The sequence below is a fragment of the Rhinatrema bivittatum genome, chromosome 7, assembly GCF_901001135.1.
Source record: "Rhinatrema bivittatum chromosome 7, aRhiBiv1.1, whole genome shotgun sequence".
NCBI lineage: Eukaryota > Metazoa > Chordata > Amphibia > Gymnophiona > Rhinatrematidae > Rhinatrema > Rhinatrema bivittatum.
The window spans coordinates 46,380,649-46,398,804 of NC_042621.1; the positions used below are offsets into that span (position 1 = coordinate 46,380,649).

At 51.8% G+C, this 18,156-nt stretch overlaps 1 protein-coding gene across 1 annotated transcript in view; it reads right to left on the bottom strand.

The window, feature by feature from the left end:
* Positions 1–18,156, bottom strand: part of TANGO6 (transport and golgi organization 6 homolog) — a 308,257-nt gene that overhangs the window by 281,902 nt on the left and 8,199 nt on the right. The window contains 1 exon segment of the mRNA XM_029610664.1: positions 17,105–17,221. Coding sequence (XP_029466524.1) covers positions 17,105–17,221 — 117 coding nt within the window.

The following is an 18,156-nucleotide window of genomic DNA, read 5'->3' on the forward strand; positions in this document are numbered from 1 at the left end:
AAATAATCAGGAAAGTAATTTCACTATTTCCTAGCATGTAGCTAGATGGAATCAGGACCAATGGAATGTACAAAAGCTCCCGCAGTCCAGTTAACACCGCCCTTGCAAAGGCTGCATCCTCACCGGCCTGAACATCCAGGTGACAGAACCTGGAGAAGGTGTGCAAGGAGGACCACATCACCGCTCAGCAGATATCAATGGGAGACAGCAGTCTAGCTTCCGCCCATAAGATTGCCTGAGCCCTAGTGGAATGAGCTTTAACCTGAAGGGGTAATGGCTTTCCTGCCTCCACATAGGCTCCTTGACCACCTCCTTAATCCAGCGAGCTATGGTAGCCCACAAAGCTGATTCGCCCTGCTTCCTTCCACGGTGAAGGACAAACAGGTGGGTCCATCTTGCAGACCAGTTCTGAAACTTCCAGATACTGCACCAAAAGCGTACAGACATTCAAATGATAGAGGCGGCGCTATTCTTCCATTTCCTTGAGCTTATCTAGGGATGTCAGCGAAATGGACTGATTCGATTGAGATTCTAAGATGCGACGTGCTGAGCATATAGCCACCAGGAACACCATTTTCAGGGTTAATAAACACGAGGAAATACTGCGCAGCCGCTGAAAGGAGGGCCCTGCCAAAAACTCCAATACTAGATTAAGATTCCACAAGGGAACCGACCACTGTAGGGGTGGCCAGAGGTCCATCCCCCTTTTCAGAAAACAGGCCATGTCCGGATGAGCTGACAGGGGGGTTCCATCACCTTGCCCCTGAAATAGGAGAGAGCTGCTACCCGGACCTTCAAGGAGTTAAGGGTCAAATCATTATTTAAGCCATCCTGCAAAAATTCCAGAATTAGTGGGATTTTGACCATCCGAGGGGAAACATCGTGTTCCTCACACCAGGCCTCGAATACTCTCCAGACCTGCACATACGCTAGGGACGAAAAGAACTTCTGAGCACAGAGTAAGGTGGCAATTAATGCCGCCGAATATCCTCGCTTCATCAGGCGAGCCCTCTCAAAAGCCAGACCATTCGACAGAATCGAGTTGGATCCTCATGAAGGACCGGTCCCTGCTGTAGCAGGTCCGTGTGGTGAAAGGCAAAGGGGGTATCCACCAGGAGTCTCCGCATGTCCGCATAACACGGATGCCTGAGCCAATCTGGAGCTACTAGTAGAACTAATCCCCTGTGACGCTCAAATCAACGAATGATCCTGCCCAGGAGAGGCCATAAAGGGAAGGCATATAGCAGCTCCTCTTCCGGCCAGGTCTGAACGAGAGCGTCAATCCCCAGGGTCAACTGCTCTCTTCTGCTACTGAAGAAATTGGGGAACCTTCGCATTTGAGATGCGGCCAGCAGGTCGATGGACGGGAGACCCCCAGCGATCTACTACCAGCTGAAAGGCTTTGGCCTACAATGCCCACTCTCCTGGATCTAGACTCTCCCTGCTTAGAAAGTCTGCTCTGACATTGCCTTTTCTTACAATGTGAGAGACTGAGATCATCTGTAGATGTATTTTTGTCCATTCCATAAGGAGATCTATCTCCTGTGACACTTGCTTGCTTTTGGTTCCACCCTGGCGGTTGATGTACTCTACCGTTGTTGTGTCGTCCGACATTACGCGGACCACTTGACCCTGAAGTATGTGGCTGAATTGTAGACACGCCAATCGGACTGCCCGGGTTTCCAGGCGGTTTATGTTCCAGAGGGCCTCTTCCTTGTTCCAACGCCACTGGGCCGTCAGTTCCTGACAGTGAGCTCCCCAACCCCATAGGCTTGCGTCTGTTGTGAGGACCAGCCAGTTCGGAGGGACAGGGGTACATCCCTGCCCAGGTGAGCTTCCTGTAGCCACCACTGTTGCTGAGAGCATAATTTTATCGGTAAGTGAAGGCAAATCGAATAGTCTTGAGACAGTGGGTTCCAACATGACAGCAGTGAGCGCTGAAGTGGTCACATGTGTGCCCTTGCCTACGGCACTACTTCCAGGGTTGTCGCTATCAAACCGAGGACTTGAAGATAGCTCTACACTGTCGGGGGTATTGTGTTCAGCAACAGATGCACTTGGGACATCAACTTCCTTATCCGCGTGGTCGGGAGGAAGACCTTGGCCCTGCTTGGTGTCGAACCGGACTCCCAGATATTCCAAGGACTGGGTGGGTTTGAGACTGCTTTTGTCCAGGATTACAATAAAACCAAGTTCCTGAAGCAAGGAGGTCACCCTGCTGGTCACCCGGAGACTCTCTTCCACGGAATCAACCAACCAGTCATCCTAGTACGGATACACCAGGATTCCCTCTTTTCTCAACGCTGACGTTACGACCACCATAATCTTGGAAAATGCTCTGGGGGCAGTGGCCAAGCCAAACGGCAGTGCCCAGAACTGATAATGGCAACCCAATACCACAAAGCGAAGGAAACACTGATGTTCTTGCCAGATTGGAATATATAAAGCAGGCCTCAGATAGGTCCAGGGAGGTTAAGAAGTCTCCTGATTGTAAGCAATTATCACAGAGCGTAGGGTTTCCATGTGGAAATGATTCACTCGTAGATGTCGGTTGAGACTCTTGAGGTCCAGGATGGGGCAAAAGGAACCTTCCTTCTTGGGTACGATGTGTTATTGTTTGTAAGGTTTTGGGTGGACCCTTGGACACTGTGGCAGCTGACCACACCCACGGGGGGAAGTCCCGTGAGGGGCCACGGGTCAGGCTCAGCTTTGGGAAACAAAACATAGAGTTATATCTTTTATTAGACAGAGTTGAGAAGCCACCAGAGGTGGCAGTAGTGAGTAGAGATGAAGCCTGCCTGGGCTAGGGTTCCTCAGGATACTGGAACAGCGATTCCCTCTATGGCTGTTCAGTAGTGGAGAAAACTGAGATAGTGAGAACAGTGGAGCATACACAGAGTTCTGGTATAGAGCCTCGTTGGTAAAGTTACTCACACAGCGGTTTCTCCCGGAAGGTAACACAGAAGCTGGAATAGAGGCAGGCCCTCGAGGAGCGAGTACCTTGTTCCAGGGCACAGCTCTGAGGAAATAAAGTTGGTAACTCACTGATGCTGTAGGCAGCAGTTTCTTCCAAGCAGAAGAGACAGGTTCAGGCAGCGAGCCAGGAACATGGGCCCTCGAGGAGCGAGTACCGGTTCCTGAGAGTGACCTGCAAGAAATGAGAGAGGCCCCCAAGGAGCGGGTACCCCGTTAGGATAAAGTCCAAAAGTTAGAGAGGCAGAGTAGCTAGGCACGGAGAGCGAATCCCATCCATAAGGATATCCCACCGTAAGAATTCCCTTGCCAACTCGATTAGCTAGCAAAAAGTGTAGGCTTTAGTATCCGGGATGCGTGACGTCATCACAGGGGGACGCCCCTAAGGTTCGCGCCAAAGAGAGAATAAGAAGCAGGGCCGTGCAGCGCATGCGCCCTATGGTACCTGGACAACATGGCGGGATGCAGCGCCCAAGCCGGACCAGGGACGCCGGAGAGGATGGCAGGCAGACGCTGCGGCAGTCAGACGTCCATCAAATGCGGGAGGAGTCGCAAAAAAGGTAAGGTGCGCGGAGTGGAGACGTCGGGCAGCGACAGTCGTAACACGATGAAATAGATGGAATATCACCCCGTATTTTCCTAGGATGCAGGTACTGGGATTATAGCAGTCATCCTGAGGAGATTTAACAGGGTAGTCTCCACTGCCTGCTTCTTGTGCTGGGAGCGGCAAGGAGATATCATGAATACATCCCAAGGAGTACTGTAAAATTCCAGCGCATATCCTTCTCGAATGACCTCCAGTACCCATTTGTCAGACGTGATCTCAACCCACTGTTGGTAGAAGAGGGACAGTCGACCCCCTATCTCCTCGTTCCGAGGGTGGGTTGGCAATACTTCATTGGGGGGGGGGGGGGGGGTTTGAGACGAACACTGTCGGCTGCTGACTCCAAAAGGACCGAGACCTCCCAAAGGACCAAGACCTCTGAAATGCTGAGTTTCTGTAGGGGCAAAAGCGTTGGGAGCCCCTGGATCGACTCCTCATGGGTGAGGGGTTCTGTAACTGCTTTCTCTTATCTTCTGGTAGCCGGGGTACTGGAGATTCGCCCCATTTACTGGACACTTTTCCAATTTGCTTCTGAAGAGGAGTGATCTTTTAAAGGGCATCTTTGAGATTTGCCTTGGAGGTTGGGTCTGCTGACCAATTCCGCAGCCATAACTGTCTTCTGGCCGCCATCACTGAGGCCACTCATCTGGCCGAAGTACGAGCAAATATCAGCTAAAAAGACGGCGGTGGATTCCATAACCGCTCTGGAACTCGCCCCTGAGTCATCCACCTACTGCGCGAAGAGCAGGCATGAACGAGCTACCAGGGCACAAGAAGAAGCAATCTAAGGTCATTGCTATTGCGTCAAAGGCCTATTTAAGGATGGAATCCATCCGCCTATCATGTGCATCCTTTAAGGCTGCTCCTTAAAGTGGATGCTTTGGTCTATGCTTAGACGGCATAGACCAAAGCATCCACTTTAGGGAAACGCAAACATTCTCTCGCTGCCAGATCCAGTGGGTATAGAGCTTCTAACGTTCGTCCACCTTTAAAATTTACTTCTGGGGCATCCCATTCCAGGTCAATCAACTCCTGAATGGCTTCCAGCACTGGAAAATAGCAAAAGGCTTTCCGTAGAGAAACCAGAATGGGATTCTTCTTTGGTTCCGTCAGAGTCCGCCCCAGGAACTCCCAGCCTCTTCAGGGTCTGGGAAACCAGGGCTGGCAATTCATCTCTAAGGAAAAAACGTTAAACCCGGTGGGATTTCCCCATCTTCCAAGGAATCTTGATCCCATTCTTCGTCCATGCTGTCCGGGTTCTTGCTAGGGATACCCTTGGTGGGCAAGGCATGTCTCGAAGTCTGCCAAGTGGGCTGGGAGAGGGAGGTCTTACTGGCTGGGATTCCATCCAGACAGGGGCAAGTGAAGCAGACTGTGCCTATATGAAGGCTTGAAGGCCTTGAAAAAATTCCACCCAAGAGAAGGCAGCCGGTTTACCTAAATTCTGTATCTCGAGTTGTGCATGTACATACACGAGCGGCATTATGTATACAAATCATGCGCAGAGCCGGCATGCACCATGTATACCAACGCTCTATGGTGGGCAATACAAGACACACAAAAACGCGTGCAAGACGGCACCACCGCGGCCTACCATGCAGTGTGCCTACTGAACCTAAAGCAGGGCCTATCCCACCAGGAGCCATTCAATCCACTCAGAAGCCCAGTTCTCCTTACACCAATGAGATCGGGAACAAAATCAGTACGGTGCGCCAAGCAAGGAGACCAGAGGAAGTCTTACTGAAACAACTCCAACGTCTCTGAATCAGAATCTTTTGGGTTTTTTTTTTAAACTTACCCGGGCTCAGTGCTGGGTTTTGCATCCTTGCCAGCAGGAGACAGAGAAAGTTTCACTGACACTGAACATAACCCAGTGTGCCATTTGCAGTCACTCAGTATTGACCTGTACCCAAACCAAGATGATAGTAGCAATAACGACTTTGTAAGCAAACTCCCTTCCTTCACAAGCAGGAGGAAAGTGAAGTGACCCAAATAAAGGAAACTTTGTTTCCCAAAAGTAAAATAAGTGAATATTGGAAACCTCCAACAACTCTGCACTATATACAACACAATTCCAAACAAAAATGCAAGCGACACTCACTCTCTCCCTCCCCCCCCCCCCCACCAAATGGGTGGATCTCTGGACTGACCTGTGGTACTAAAGGAAAGAAAATTAGCAGGTAAGAGCCAATTTTTCTTTCCCTGGTCATATCTGTTGCGACCGTCGCTGCTCAACACCCTCACTCCGCCCTCTTTACCTCTGTGGCGACTCCCTTCAGGTCTCCATGCAGTCTCTCTCTGGCGTCCCCGGACCGGCTCGATGTTGCATATCCGCCATGTTGCCTGATTGAAGTACCAGCAAGGGCGCGAACCTCAGGGGCGTCCCCCTGAGATGACCTCATCCGCTTCCAATATTTAAAGGTCTCTAATTCACTATCTAACTGAGTAAGGGGATTGCTTCGGCTTTACTCCCAAGCTACTCTGCCTCCTTGGACTTACCAGAGGACCCGCTCCTCGGGGGCCTCGCTCTTTTCTTTACTTTCAGATTACAGATAGGAACCGGTATTCGCTCCTCGAGGGCCTAAACCTTTCCAGCTCCTGAGCTTCACTGAGACCTTATGTGAGTTTTATCATCTAGTTCTGTTCATGAACCTTGTCTACTCTACCTACTCACTTTCTACAGTTTCTCAACAGCTCAGCCATCCTGGATCGCGGTTCCAGTGCCTGAGGGACTACAGCCCTGCAGGGCATATCAGCTCACTACTGCCACCTCTGGTGGTTTCCAAAACCTGTTTAATAAAAGAACTAATGTGTGTGTCTCCATACTCAAGCCTAGCCGGTGGTCCCTCTCGGGGTATCCTCCCGGGGACGTGGTCATCTGCCACCGGCCCAGGGATTCACCACTACTATCTCAGATTCATAATAGACTGCTAACTCCTCACGGAGAACCCTAACAGATTGCTACTCCCAGCATAGCGGAATATACAAAATCTGAGACACTACAAGATAGCTGACTCCTCCTTCTTAGGAGCCATTCATTCAGACTGCTCCTCCTAATGCCCAGCTTTCTTTACATCTGATTTACATCAGATTTAGGGAAGCTTTGGTACATCCCATGGTCTGGACTAATCCAGGATTGTCCAGGGAAAAATTGGTTCTTACCTGATAATTTTTGTTCCTGTAGTACCACGGATCAGTCCAGACACCCACCCAAAGACTAGAAGTGGATAACAGGGGGATCTGTGGAGTCCGCGCACACATGTTCAGGTTATGTTATTGCATTATACTAAGAAAGAAAGATATAGGTTACATGTTTATCTGTTTGTTCTTACAGTTATGTTCTTGCTTGATTCATTGCTAGTATTATTCTGCTTTGATACTCTATATACTGAAGGGATGCAGGAGGCACATCAGGTTAAGTGAGGGTGCCTTTCAAGTTTTTCTCTGTCTCGACCTGCTGGAAGGGAGACATAACCCATGGTCTGGACTGATCCGGGTACATACAAGGAACTCCCCGTTACTCTCCTGTGCCAGCAATGGCGGGAGATAGCCGTGGTAGGGATTCCTCATTCCCCCCCACCCCCCACTGCAGCAGAAGGTCCAGCTGAAGGATCAAACATGGCCACTGTTCCCACACTGAACACAGACCCACCCATGGGAAACCTGGCCCTTCAGAACTCTTTCAGACGTAGCTGCTGAAAATACAGATCCCCCTGAGGCACACCTGAAACAGAGGCCTGCCCGACTGAGGTGAAAATACGATCCTCCACAAACACGGCAAACTGTGCCACACGACATGACCATGTGTCTGGGCCACATACTGAAAATGTAGCATTTACTGGGGAAGCCTGAAAAGGCCAGCCTTGCACCGACCCACAACAGCACCCTCTGCCGCCAACCTGACCACGAGCTCGGCCGCAGTAAACAATAGAAAGCTCTACCTATCTATGCCTTTTTTTTTTTTTTTTTAACTACTTTATGCCCCAAGTTACCAGCTAAGCCTGGCTTTACAAAGAAGAAAAGGCAATACTTTTCTGTTCCTGCGAGCCACTAGAACAGAGCAAATGGAGGATCCCAAGGCTGCCTCATGGGGGATGAGGGATTTGGACCTCCAGATATCCACCCGATGGAACTAGGATCAAGTTAACACAGGGTCACCAACCCCTGCTTGTTGGCTTCAGACCAGTGAGCATGGCCCCACCAGGGCCTAACAACCTCCTGGAAGGCTCCAAACGTCTTCGATAGGAAAATAGGTTCTTACCTGCTAATTTTCGTTCCTGTAGTACCAAGGATCAGTCCAGACCACCAGGTTGTGTCTCCCTTCCAGCACATGGAGTCAGAGAAAAAAGCTGAAGGCACCCTCTGATAACCCAGTGTGCCACCTGCCAGCCCTCAGTATAATCAATATCAAAGCAGAAGAGGTAAGTTGAATAACCAATGACTAGATCAAGATAGTGCAACTGCACCAATAAACTGTGTCAAAAAACTATAAACATAAAGAAGAGCACGGATAAAAAATCATAGTCAAAGTCTTCATTCTTCTTAATCTCCTAAACACTGCAAAGAGAAAAAAAGAAACAGTTGAGCGTACTCTCCAGAATACTATACCCCTGGGCAGGCATCTGGACTGATCCTTGGTACTACAGGAATGAAAATTAGCAAGTAAGAACCAATTTTCCTTTCCCTGTACGTACCAGGATCAGTCCAGACCGCTGGGATGTACCCAAGCTGCCCTAAATGGGGTGGGACCCGGAGAGTCTCGCTCGAAGCACACTGCTGCCAAAAGTCCAAACGGTAATGCTTAGCAAAGGTATGCAAGGATTTCCAAGTGGCTGTTCTGCAAATCTCTTGAGGCGACACACATTGACTCTCTGCCCAAGACACCGCTTGCGATCTGATGGAATGAACCTTAAGACCATCTGGCACCTGATGCCCATGACAGATGCATGCTGAAGCAATGGTGTCCTTTAACCATCGGGCAATGGTAGCCTTGGAAGCCTGACATCCCTTCTTAGGACCGCGCCACAGCACAAAAAAATGGTCGGATAGACGAAAAGGATTAGTCACCTCCAAATATCGTAGAAGTAACTGACGGACATCTAGTCTCAACTCCTGAGCTTGAGAAGTCCGATCCGCATCCGGAAAAGAAGGCAATTCCACTGATTGATTCACGTGAAATGCCGAAACCACCTTAGGTAGAAAGGAGGGTACCGTTCACAGCGAAACCCCAGATTCCGAGATCCGCAAGAACGGTTCTCTGCAAGACAACACTTGAATTTCCGATATACACCTAGCCGAGCAGATCGCCACGAAGAACACTGCCTTGAGTGTTAAATCCTTCAACGTAGCATGCTTGAGTGGTTCAAAAGGAGGACCGCAGAGTCCACGGAGAACCACATTTAAACTCCATGACGGACAGACGGCCTGCACCGGCGGATGTAAATGCTTGGCTCCTTTCAAAAAACGAGACACATCAAGATGGCTGGCAAGAGATGTACCATCAACCTTACCCGCAAACAGCCCAACGCCAATACCTGAATGCGAAGCGAGCTGTATGCCAGACCCTTTTTCAAGCCTTCCTGCAAGAACGCTAGAATGTGCACCATAGTGGCCCGGCACGGGGACACCTTCAACCCACTGCACTATGAGTCAAAAACCTTCCATACTCGAACATAAGTAAGTGAGGAGGATGCTTTCCGGGCCCGCAGCAGAGTCGATATAACTGCACCTGGATATCCTTTCTTCCTCAGCTACCGCCTCTCATAAGCCATGCCTCTAGACAAAAGCGAGCTGCCTGATTGAAAAATACTGGACCCTGCCGCAGCAAATTCAGAAGGTGACCGAGACACAAGGGGCCTTCGACCGCTAAGTTGATCAGGTCTGCAAATCACGGCCTCTGGAGCTACGAGAATCACTGGGCCCCGGTGGGACTCTATTTTTCTCAAGACCTTTCCCACCAGCGGCCAAGGAGGAAACACGTAGAGCAGTATGTCGCGGGGCCATGGAAGTACCAAGGCATCCATCCCTTCCGCGGGGACTAGGGAAACATCTGACGGTACCACTGTGACCGGGGCCGGACGAGGTATAGGAGCTGTAGGAACCTGCCCTTCCGCAGGTCTAAGGACCTTTGCCGGTGGGAATTGCTGCAAATCCAAATCTGCCTTTGCTTCCATAAAGGCTTTGTGCAGCAGCAAAACAAACTGTGAGGAAAAAGCAGGCTGCCTCTTTAAGACCCTCCCCGGAGGCAAGGCAGGAGGAGGAGGAATAGAAGGATCTTCAAAATCTACATTCAGAGGTCTTACGGGGCTTAAATCAGGAGGGGAAAGTAGTAGTGGAAGATCCCCTCCTCCACAGCTCAGTGCTGCATCGGAGCCCGAAGCACCTAAAATGGCCACCGTTCCCGTGCTTATCGGGGACGGGGCAGGTTGCTGGAGAGGAGCCAACTGCCTTCTACCTGAGCCGCGCGAATGCAGCACAGAGATTCTTTTGCCTGAAACAGGCAATTGTGAAAGGAAAATTAGTTTCTTACCTGATAATTTTCGTTCCTGTAGTACCAAGGATCAGTCCAGGACACCTGGGTTGTGACTCCGCACCAGTAGATGGAGACAGACTAAAACTTGTGGGCGGAGCCATATATGCCCCTGTGCCAGTCACAGCCCCTCAGTCATACGAATGTCAAAGTAGAAAAGCCATAATACAACATAGCTAACCATACAAACTCGTCAGGTAAACGAAAATAACTCCAACACCCCCACAGGAACCAGACTCTCCAAACCGAGAGAGCGAAGAACAAGGGGTCAGTGTACTGAAGACAACAATGAGCGGACTCTCCGTTACAACAGCGCAGCACTGCGGGCGGGATCCTGGACTGATCCTTGGTACTACAGGAGCGAAAATTATCAGGTAAGAAACTAATTTTCCTTTCCCTGTACGTACCAGGATCAGTCCAGGACACCTGGGATGTACCAGAGCTAAATTACCGAGGGTGGGAAGCAGAGAGTCCCGCTCGGAGTACCCTCTCTCCAAAACCCCCGCAATCAGTAGCCCGAACATCCGATCGGCAATGTGTAATGAAGGTATGTAACGACTTCCAGGTAGCAGCCCTGCAAATCACTTGAGGCGACACCTGTGAAAATTCCGCCCAAGGCGCCGCTTGAGACCGTGTCGAGTGAGCCCTAAGGCCCCCAGGAATAGGTTTTCCTCCCGCACAAGGTATGCCGAACCAATGGTTCCTTGTTTGCCAACAGACAATCGTCTTGCGGGATGCCGCGGCCCCTTTCTTTGGACCCGAAAAGGAAAACAAAAGATCTGTCATCGGTAGCGTGGAAGGGAACTCCGCATAACAAGTCCCTTGAAGTCCCTCGCTGGAGGATCAGAGGAGCTCCCGTCCGCAAAGCGGGCAGCCCCACTGACTGATGCCGATGAAAAGACGAAACGACCTGAAGGACAAAGGTAGGGATCGGACACAAGAATACCCCCGAATCAGAAAGACACAAAACGGTACTCTACAGGAGAGAGCCTGCAACTCAGAAAAGCGCCGCGCCGAGGCAAGCGTCACCAAAATACCGTCGTCAAAGAGAGATCCGGAAGAGTTGTGCGCTTCAAGGGTGCAAACGGTGCCGAGCACCAGGTGGAAAGAACCAAATTGGAAAACGCAATGGCGGACGGAGAAGCTTAGCCCCCCAGAGAAAACGGGAAAACATCCGGACCCGCAAGCAACCAAGCGCGGACCCGCCGGGAACTGCATGCCAAGCCTTTGGCCAGACCAGCCTGGAGAAGCCAGAACATCAGATACCGAAGCGGCAGTGGAATCCACACCCCGCTGCACGCACCTTACCGCAAAGACTACCCAGGCCCGGACGTACGCCAAGGATGGAGACTGCTGCCTGGAACCTCAGCAGCATAGCCACCAGCACGGCAGAGTAACCTTCCCCGTTTAGCCGAGTCCTCTCAAAACGCCAGGCCGCGAGACAGAAGGGATTCTCATCCTCCCAACAGACGGGGCCCTGACGGAGGAGCCCCGCGAATCCCTGGAGACGGATGGGACGCATGGGAGCCGCCACCGACAAACTGAACAAGGTCCGCGAACCACGGACGGTGAGACCATGCCGGAGCCCCCATGATCACGTTGAACACGTTGAACGGGTGCAAATCTATGCGGCGCATAATCGTGCCGAACATCGGCCACGGAGGAAAGACGTACAGCCGGACATCCGTCGGCCAGGGAAGCACCAAGGCGTCGACTCCTTCTGCTCCTCTTCCTTGGCGCCGACTGAAGAATCGCGGAGCCTTCGCATTGTGGCCTGTGGCCAACCAGTCCACGTGGCCTGTGGCCCTCCAGTCCATGTGGGGAATACTCCACGTCTTGCAGATGAGGCGAAACTTCGACCGCCAGCTCCCATGCCCCAGGATCCAGATGATGACGGCAGAAAATCCGCCTGGACGTTGTCGACCCCGACGATGTGAGAGGCTGCAATGTATGTGAAGCTGCAATGGTCGTGAGATTTTGCTCCGACCAAGCCATCAAGAGCCGCGCCTCGTCTGCCACCTGTGGACTTCTCGTCCCTCCTTGGCGAGTGATGTAGGCCACTGCGGTTGCGTTGTCCGACAAAACACAGACTGCCCGCCCCCTCAGCAGAGGTAGGAACGATTGCAGCGCCAGACGGACCGCTCTGGTCTCCAGTCGGTTGGTAGCCCATCGGGCTTGAGACGCTGACCGTAGGCCTTGAACTGACGTCCCTAGGCAGACTGCTCCCCATCCGGAGAGACTGGCATCCGTGGGCACCACTGTCCGGTTGGGCAATAGGAGTGACCCTGGAGAGGTCAAAAGACTGGAATCGAGCCACCAGGACTGGCCGGATCTCGCCCGGCCTACGAGTGGAAATGGACGGTAGAATGCTTCCGAAACCGGCTGCCAGCGGGATGGTAAGGACGCCCGCAATGGCCGTAGATGAGCAAACGGCCAGTGGACCAACACGAGAGTGGAGGCCATAGTACCCAGGACCATGAAGTAATCGCCGACCCGCGGTAGCCGGAGCGACAGCAAGCGCCTCACTTGAGCCTGTAGTTTGCACCTTCCTTCCTGCGATAGGAACGCCCTGCCCCGTTTCATCGAATACGGCTCCAAGGCATTGCAGGGTCTGCGTGGATACCGGCATGGGTACCAATGGACTTCTTGTTGAACTCGACTAGCCAGCCTAGAGACTGCAAGAGTTGTAGGCCCCTGGCCACTGACAGTCGACACTGATCCTCGGACTTCGCCCGAATCAACCAATCGTCCAGGTAAGGATGAACCAGAAATCCTCCCGGCGAAGTTGCGCCACCACCACGACCATCACCTTCGTGAAAGTACGAGGCGCCGTTGCGAGCCCCAAACGGGAGAGCCGTGAATTGATCCTTAGGCATCGCTGAAGAGACGGTGGAATGCCTACGTGAAGGTACGCCTCCGTGGAACCTAGTGAGGCCAGGAACCCTCCTGGACGCACCGAGGCGATCACCGACCGAATAGTCTCCATTTGGAAGTGAGGCACCCGCAGGCATCTATTCACCCCTGTTAGATCCAGGATTGGTCTTGAAGTGCCATCGTTCTTTGGAACAATGAAGCAAATAGAGTGACGTCCTTCGCCGTGCGGACTGATCGGAACGGAGGAAATGGCTCCCAAATGTTCCATGCGCCGGATGGTGATTAGCACTGCTGCCTTCGCTTCGGGAGCCTTGCACGGCGAGACCAGGAATTAGTGTGCTGGGGAACGAACAAAATCTAATGCGTAGCCGTGCTTCATCACGTTGCGGACCCCCTGGCCCGATGGTATCCAGGCCCCCTCGCTGACGGGGCTCCACCCTGTCTATCGGAGCGTGTACCCCGAAAAGACTGCTGCCATTGATGGTTACGGGAAGAAGCCGACCTATAAGAAGAACCGGTAGACCTGTGATGACGCGACTTCCTGGGCCCTCGGAACCGGGATCTGGCCGAGCAGATGGAGCGCGCCCTGAATCTGTCCTCGGGCAGCTGCTGTGAACGAACCATCTGCAGCCAGGTTGCGCAGCCACAGCAGGCAACGCGCCGAAACAGCCACCACCCCGGACCTAGCGGACGTACGCAGCAAATCGTGGAGAGTATCTGCCCCATACGCTATTGCTGCCTCCAACCTATCTGCCTGTGATGTCTCTTCCGCCGACAGACCTGCATTCGCCTGAAGAATATGGGCCCAGCGCAGACTCGCTCACATAGCGAAGTTGGTACAGAAAGCAGCCCGCACACCCAGGGCAGACACCTCAAAATCTTCTTGAGTTACACGTCCAGCTTCCTATCCTGTATATCCCGGAGAGCCGTGGCTCCCGTAACCGGAATGGCCGACCTCTTCGTCACCGCAGAGACTGCGGAATCCACCTTGGGCCGGCGAAGGAGTGCCAGCACATCCTTCGGTAGCGGGTAAATCTTGTCTATGGCCGTACCGACCTTAAAGGCGTATCCCATTCATTGAACAGGAAAACTGTCGATGAAAATTGAAAAGGAAAATCCTACTGTCGGCCCCGAGAGACCTATGCTCCTCTTCCTCGGAGAGCATCGGATCCAGGATTGCCTCTTGGCAGATCCATGTTTGTCTCTCGACGGGCCCCGCCCAGCGGAGCCTCCATTGCCAGTTCCTGAAGCATTGCTGGAGTTAGTAGGAACAGTTCCTCCCTGCGAAAATAGTCGTACCACCTGGGGGTCATCCCCTTCCATGGCGAGTGCCCCTTTGCCCGTGCTGGGCTGGACAGGACCGTCCGCAGCCGCCTCCCCGGCCCCCATCAGGGACTCCTCTGGAGACTCTGAGTCAACTGCCGATGAAGAATCCGTCTCAGACTCCTGAGGTACGCCACGCGGCGGACGCTTCCCCCGCGAGGGCTCCCGAGAGCCCCCCGCAACATCCATAGTGTTCTAGCCTTCGGAACAGACCTGCGGGTGGCCCCCCCCCCCCCGCGCGACGCCCCTCCGGCAGCGCTAAATATGCTTATATTTTAAAAAAAACCCGCGCAAAAAAGATAAAAATCTGAAGAACCATCCGCGGGAGCCAACGGGGAACGAGGCCCCTCTGTGAGAACCCCCCCGCCGGATCCCGCTGCGGGGAAAGCGCGGGGGGGCAGGGCTGTATCCCCTGTTGTGAACCGAGCGATTTCGCGGCCGGAACTAAAATGGCCGCCGCGCGCGCACAGTGCAGGAGAAAAACAAACATCTTGGGGCCTATCAGTCGAGCCCCCCCGCGCAGTTCTGGACTGGGCCCCCCAAGGCGCTCCGGACACTCCCTCTCTGCCCGTGCGACTGTAGCTGCAGAGGCCCTGCCACGAAAAGCGTGCGTGAGCCGAGCCGCAGGCCCGGCAGGCCGACCCTCGTGGCCTGCCGGCGAGCGCGACGAAAAAATGGGCGGGAAACGCGGCGAAATGCGAAGTAAAATTAAGAATTCAAAATCGGCGACCTCCCTCCTGCTACCGGCGCCCCCCCCCCCTCAAAACGGAGCAAAGACGCGAGGGAACGGAGAGCCGCACAACGAAAACAAAAACCCTTTTTTTTTTTTTTCTTTTTTAACAAAGCTTGCAGCTGTCCTTGGTTCTGGAGCCCTTTTCCTGCAGGGGTGAGTGAACCGGGCTCCCCGGTGTCACCCCTGACGCTGCCACTAGCTCAGCCGGGTCCCTCAACCCTGGCAGCGGCCTCAACCGGGGGAGGGTAGTCCCCTCAGGACCTCTCAACTCCCCCGGGAGGCAGGGCACCCGGGACTAAAATTAAAAACAAAACCCAATTTGCCACGAATACCTCGCAAAAACAATCAGGCCTAACAAAATCAGCCCCTAAAAACCAAAACTGACTAACCACCAAAATCAGGTCAGGCAGGGCTGTGACTGGACCTGCACCATCTACTGGAGACAGAGTAAGACTGAGGGGCTGTGACTGGCACAGGGGCATATATGGCTCCGCCCACAAGTTTTAGTCTGTCTCCATCTACTGGTGCGGAGTCACAACCCAGGTGTCCTGGACTGATCCTGGTACGTACAGGGAAGGCCCTTCGCCCCCGGGAGGCAGCGGTGACAGAGGCCATCACGGGAGAGCTGCGCTTCCGGCTTTCCACAAGCAGCACACTTCGATCCCCTCGGCATGGCCGCACAAAACAGCTGAGCAATCACGTAAGTGCTTCCGGAGACCTGGGCACTTAAACCGATTAAACCAGGAGAATGCGCCTCCCTTGACAGAAATAGTATATGGCTCCCTTCAGAGGAATGTAACTTCTCTGGAATCGTAGGGAGGAGGGACCGGCCCACCGGTAAATCCCCCCTTCCCGGGTATCACTGAGGTCCTCCAGGTATCACGGCTAGTGGGCACCAAGCCCCGCCCTGCCTGCTTACAAGAGGGGAGAAGGATCTGTACTTTATGCTTTTATTTTTTTTTTTTTTAACTACTTATGAAAACTGATCTAGTCAAAAGTAAATAAGGATAAAAGAAACCTCTTTCCAATAGAAACCACCCCCGAAATTTGGAAAAGATCAGGACCGCAGGGTATGTCTTCCTTCATCTGCTGGAGTCAGAGAGATACTGAGGGCTGGCAGGTGGCACACTGGGTTATCAGAGAGTGCCTTCAGCTTTTTTCTCTGACTCCATCTGCCTGAAGGGAGACACAACCCAGCGGTCTGGACTGATCCTGGTACATACAGGGAACAAGCTTTTTTTCCACTCCAGACTGCAGGGATGCACCATCTACCATCTGCTGGAGACAGAAAAATACTGAGAGACTGCAGGTGGCACACTGTGTTATGCACAGTGTCAGTGAAACTTTCTCTGTCTCCATCTGTTGGCAGGGATACAAACCCCAAGAGTCTGGACTGATCTGGATACATACAGGGAATTACCCTTCAGAGAAACATGGGGGTAGACTGCAGAGTGGCAGTTGCTACTTAGGGAAGCTTGCTGGGCAGACTGAATGGACCATTTGGCCTTTTTCTGCCATCATTACTATGTTACTTACCATCCCAAATGCAGTCAACCTTTTTCTGTTTCTTTTTATTTTACCACCTCCCGGTCTGTTCCCATTCCTTCCCCCATGCCAGTGGATCACACTGGGCTACTAGAGGGAGGGACTGGCCCACCGGTAAATCCTCCTACTCATCGGGTCGTGAAGCAGTCTCCGGGCAGAAAAGGTTATCGTGGTAAGAACCCCAGCAGTGCCTACTACCAAGAGGTGGGGGGGAGGGACGACGGGGACACACACCCCTTGGAAGGACTTGCACTTTTGTGTAAAAAAAAAAAAATTTTTTTTTTTTAACTACTCTATCCTTATCCACTATTTGATTTAGCCAAAGGCAAAGGAAGGGAGGCACAACCCAGCGGTCTGGACTGATCCGGGTACATACAGGGAATGGATCATTTGGCCTTTTTCTGCTATCATTACTATGTTACTTACCATCACAAATACAGTCAACCCTTTTCTGTTTCTGCTTTTTATTTTACCACCTCCCGGTCTGTTCCCATTCCTTCCCCCATGCCTGTGGATCACACACCTGTTTGCTTGCACCTTGCAGCACCAGCAGCTCCCTAATCACTAATGGCTGGTAAACGCGATCCAAGAGACCGTGCAATGCTTCCCTGCACTGAGCTCTTTCCCCTTCCGTCAGTACCTGAAAAGGAACACAGCACATAAAATACAACATCCCAGCCTCATAGCCCCTAGTTTGTTTCTTAGCTCTAGTCACTCCTTCTTGGGTTTATCCTTGATCTTTTTAGCTTAAATCTGTTTTATTATGGCCATAATTTGTTCTTTTAAACCTCCTTTTTTTGACCTTCCCTCCAAGCGTTTGTGCCACATTCATACTTCAGACGGAGGAGCTGAGGATTTGCCCTACGGTCCCAGATTTATTTGGGATCCCAATGCTGAGTCTAGCCAAGCTCAAGAAGCTCTCAAGCCCTTCTGTCACACTCATGTGTTATCGCCATCTAGTGGGCACAGTAAGCAGCTGCCAGAAAGTGATCCACTGAGAAATAACCTCACATTTTCTGCAGAAACCATTTTAAATATTTCTGACAGATATGTTCTTTTAAAAGGCCTTATGTTCTCAGGAGTTTATAAATTGTAAATTTAGGCGTTTATTTTCCAGCTTGGGGGTTGAGTTTACAAAAAAAAAAAAAAAAAAAAAATCATCAGTGTTTTTGTACTATTTCTGGGGAGGGTGAGAGGGTACTAGGGGAAGTGGTGTTTTTCCAGTGTTTATCCAACACACACCTAGGGCTTTTTTTTTTGTTTACATCAGAGATGTTTTATCAATATTTATTTGTTCAAACCTAAAATTAGAAGCCCCATCTATAAAGTTGACAGATGTGAGTGTGAGCACCAATCCACAAACTTAGAGCATTCCTACTAAACTTCAAATGTGTTCAAAAATAAGAAAAGTCAACATATGAGATTCATTCAGGAGACACCCAGATTACTGAAAACCACTGGCAGAACAGCAAAATGGCACTCTGCATTTTTCCTAGATTCATGAATCATTATGAGGCAACCAGTGTCCAAATTGGCTAATGCAGATTTTATATAATACTCATTTATCCATAATCT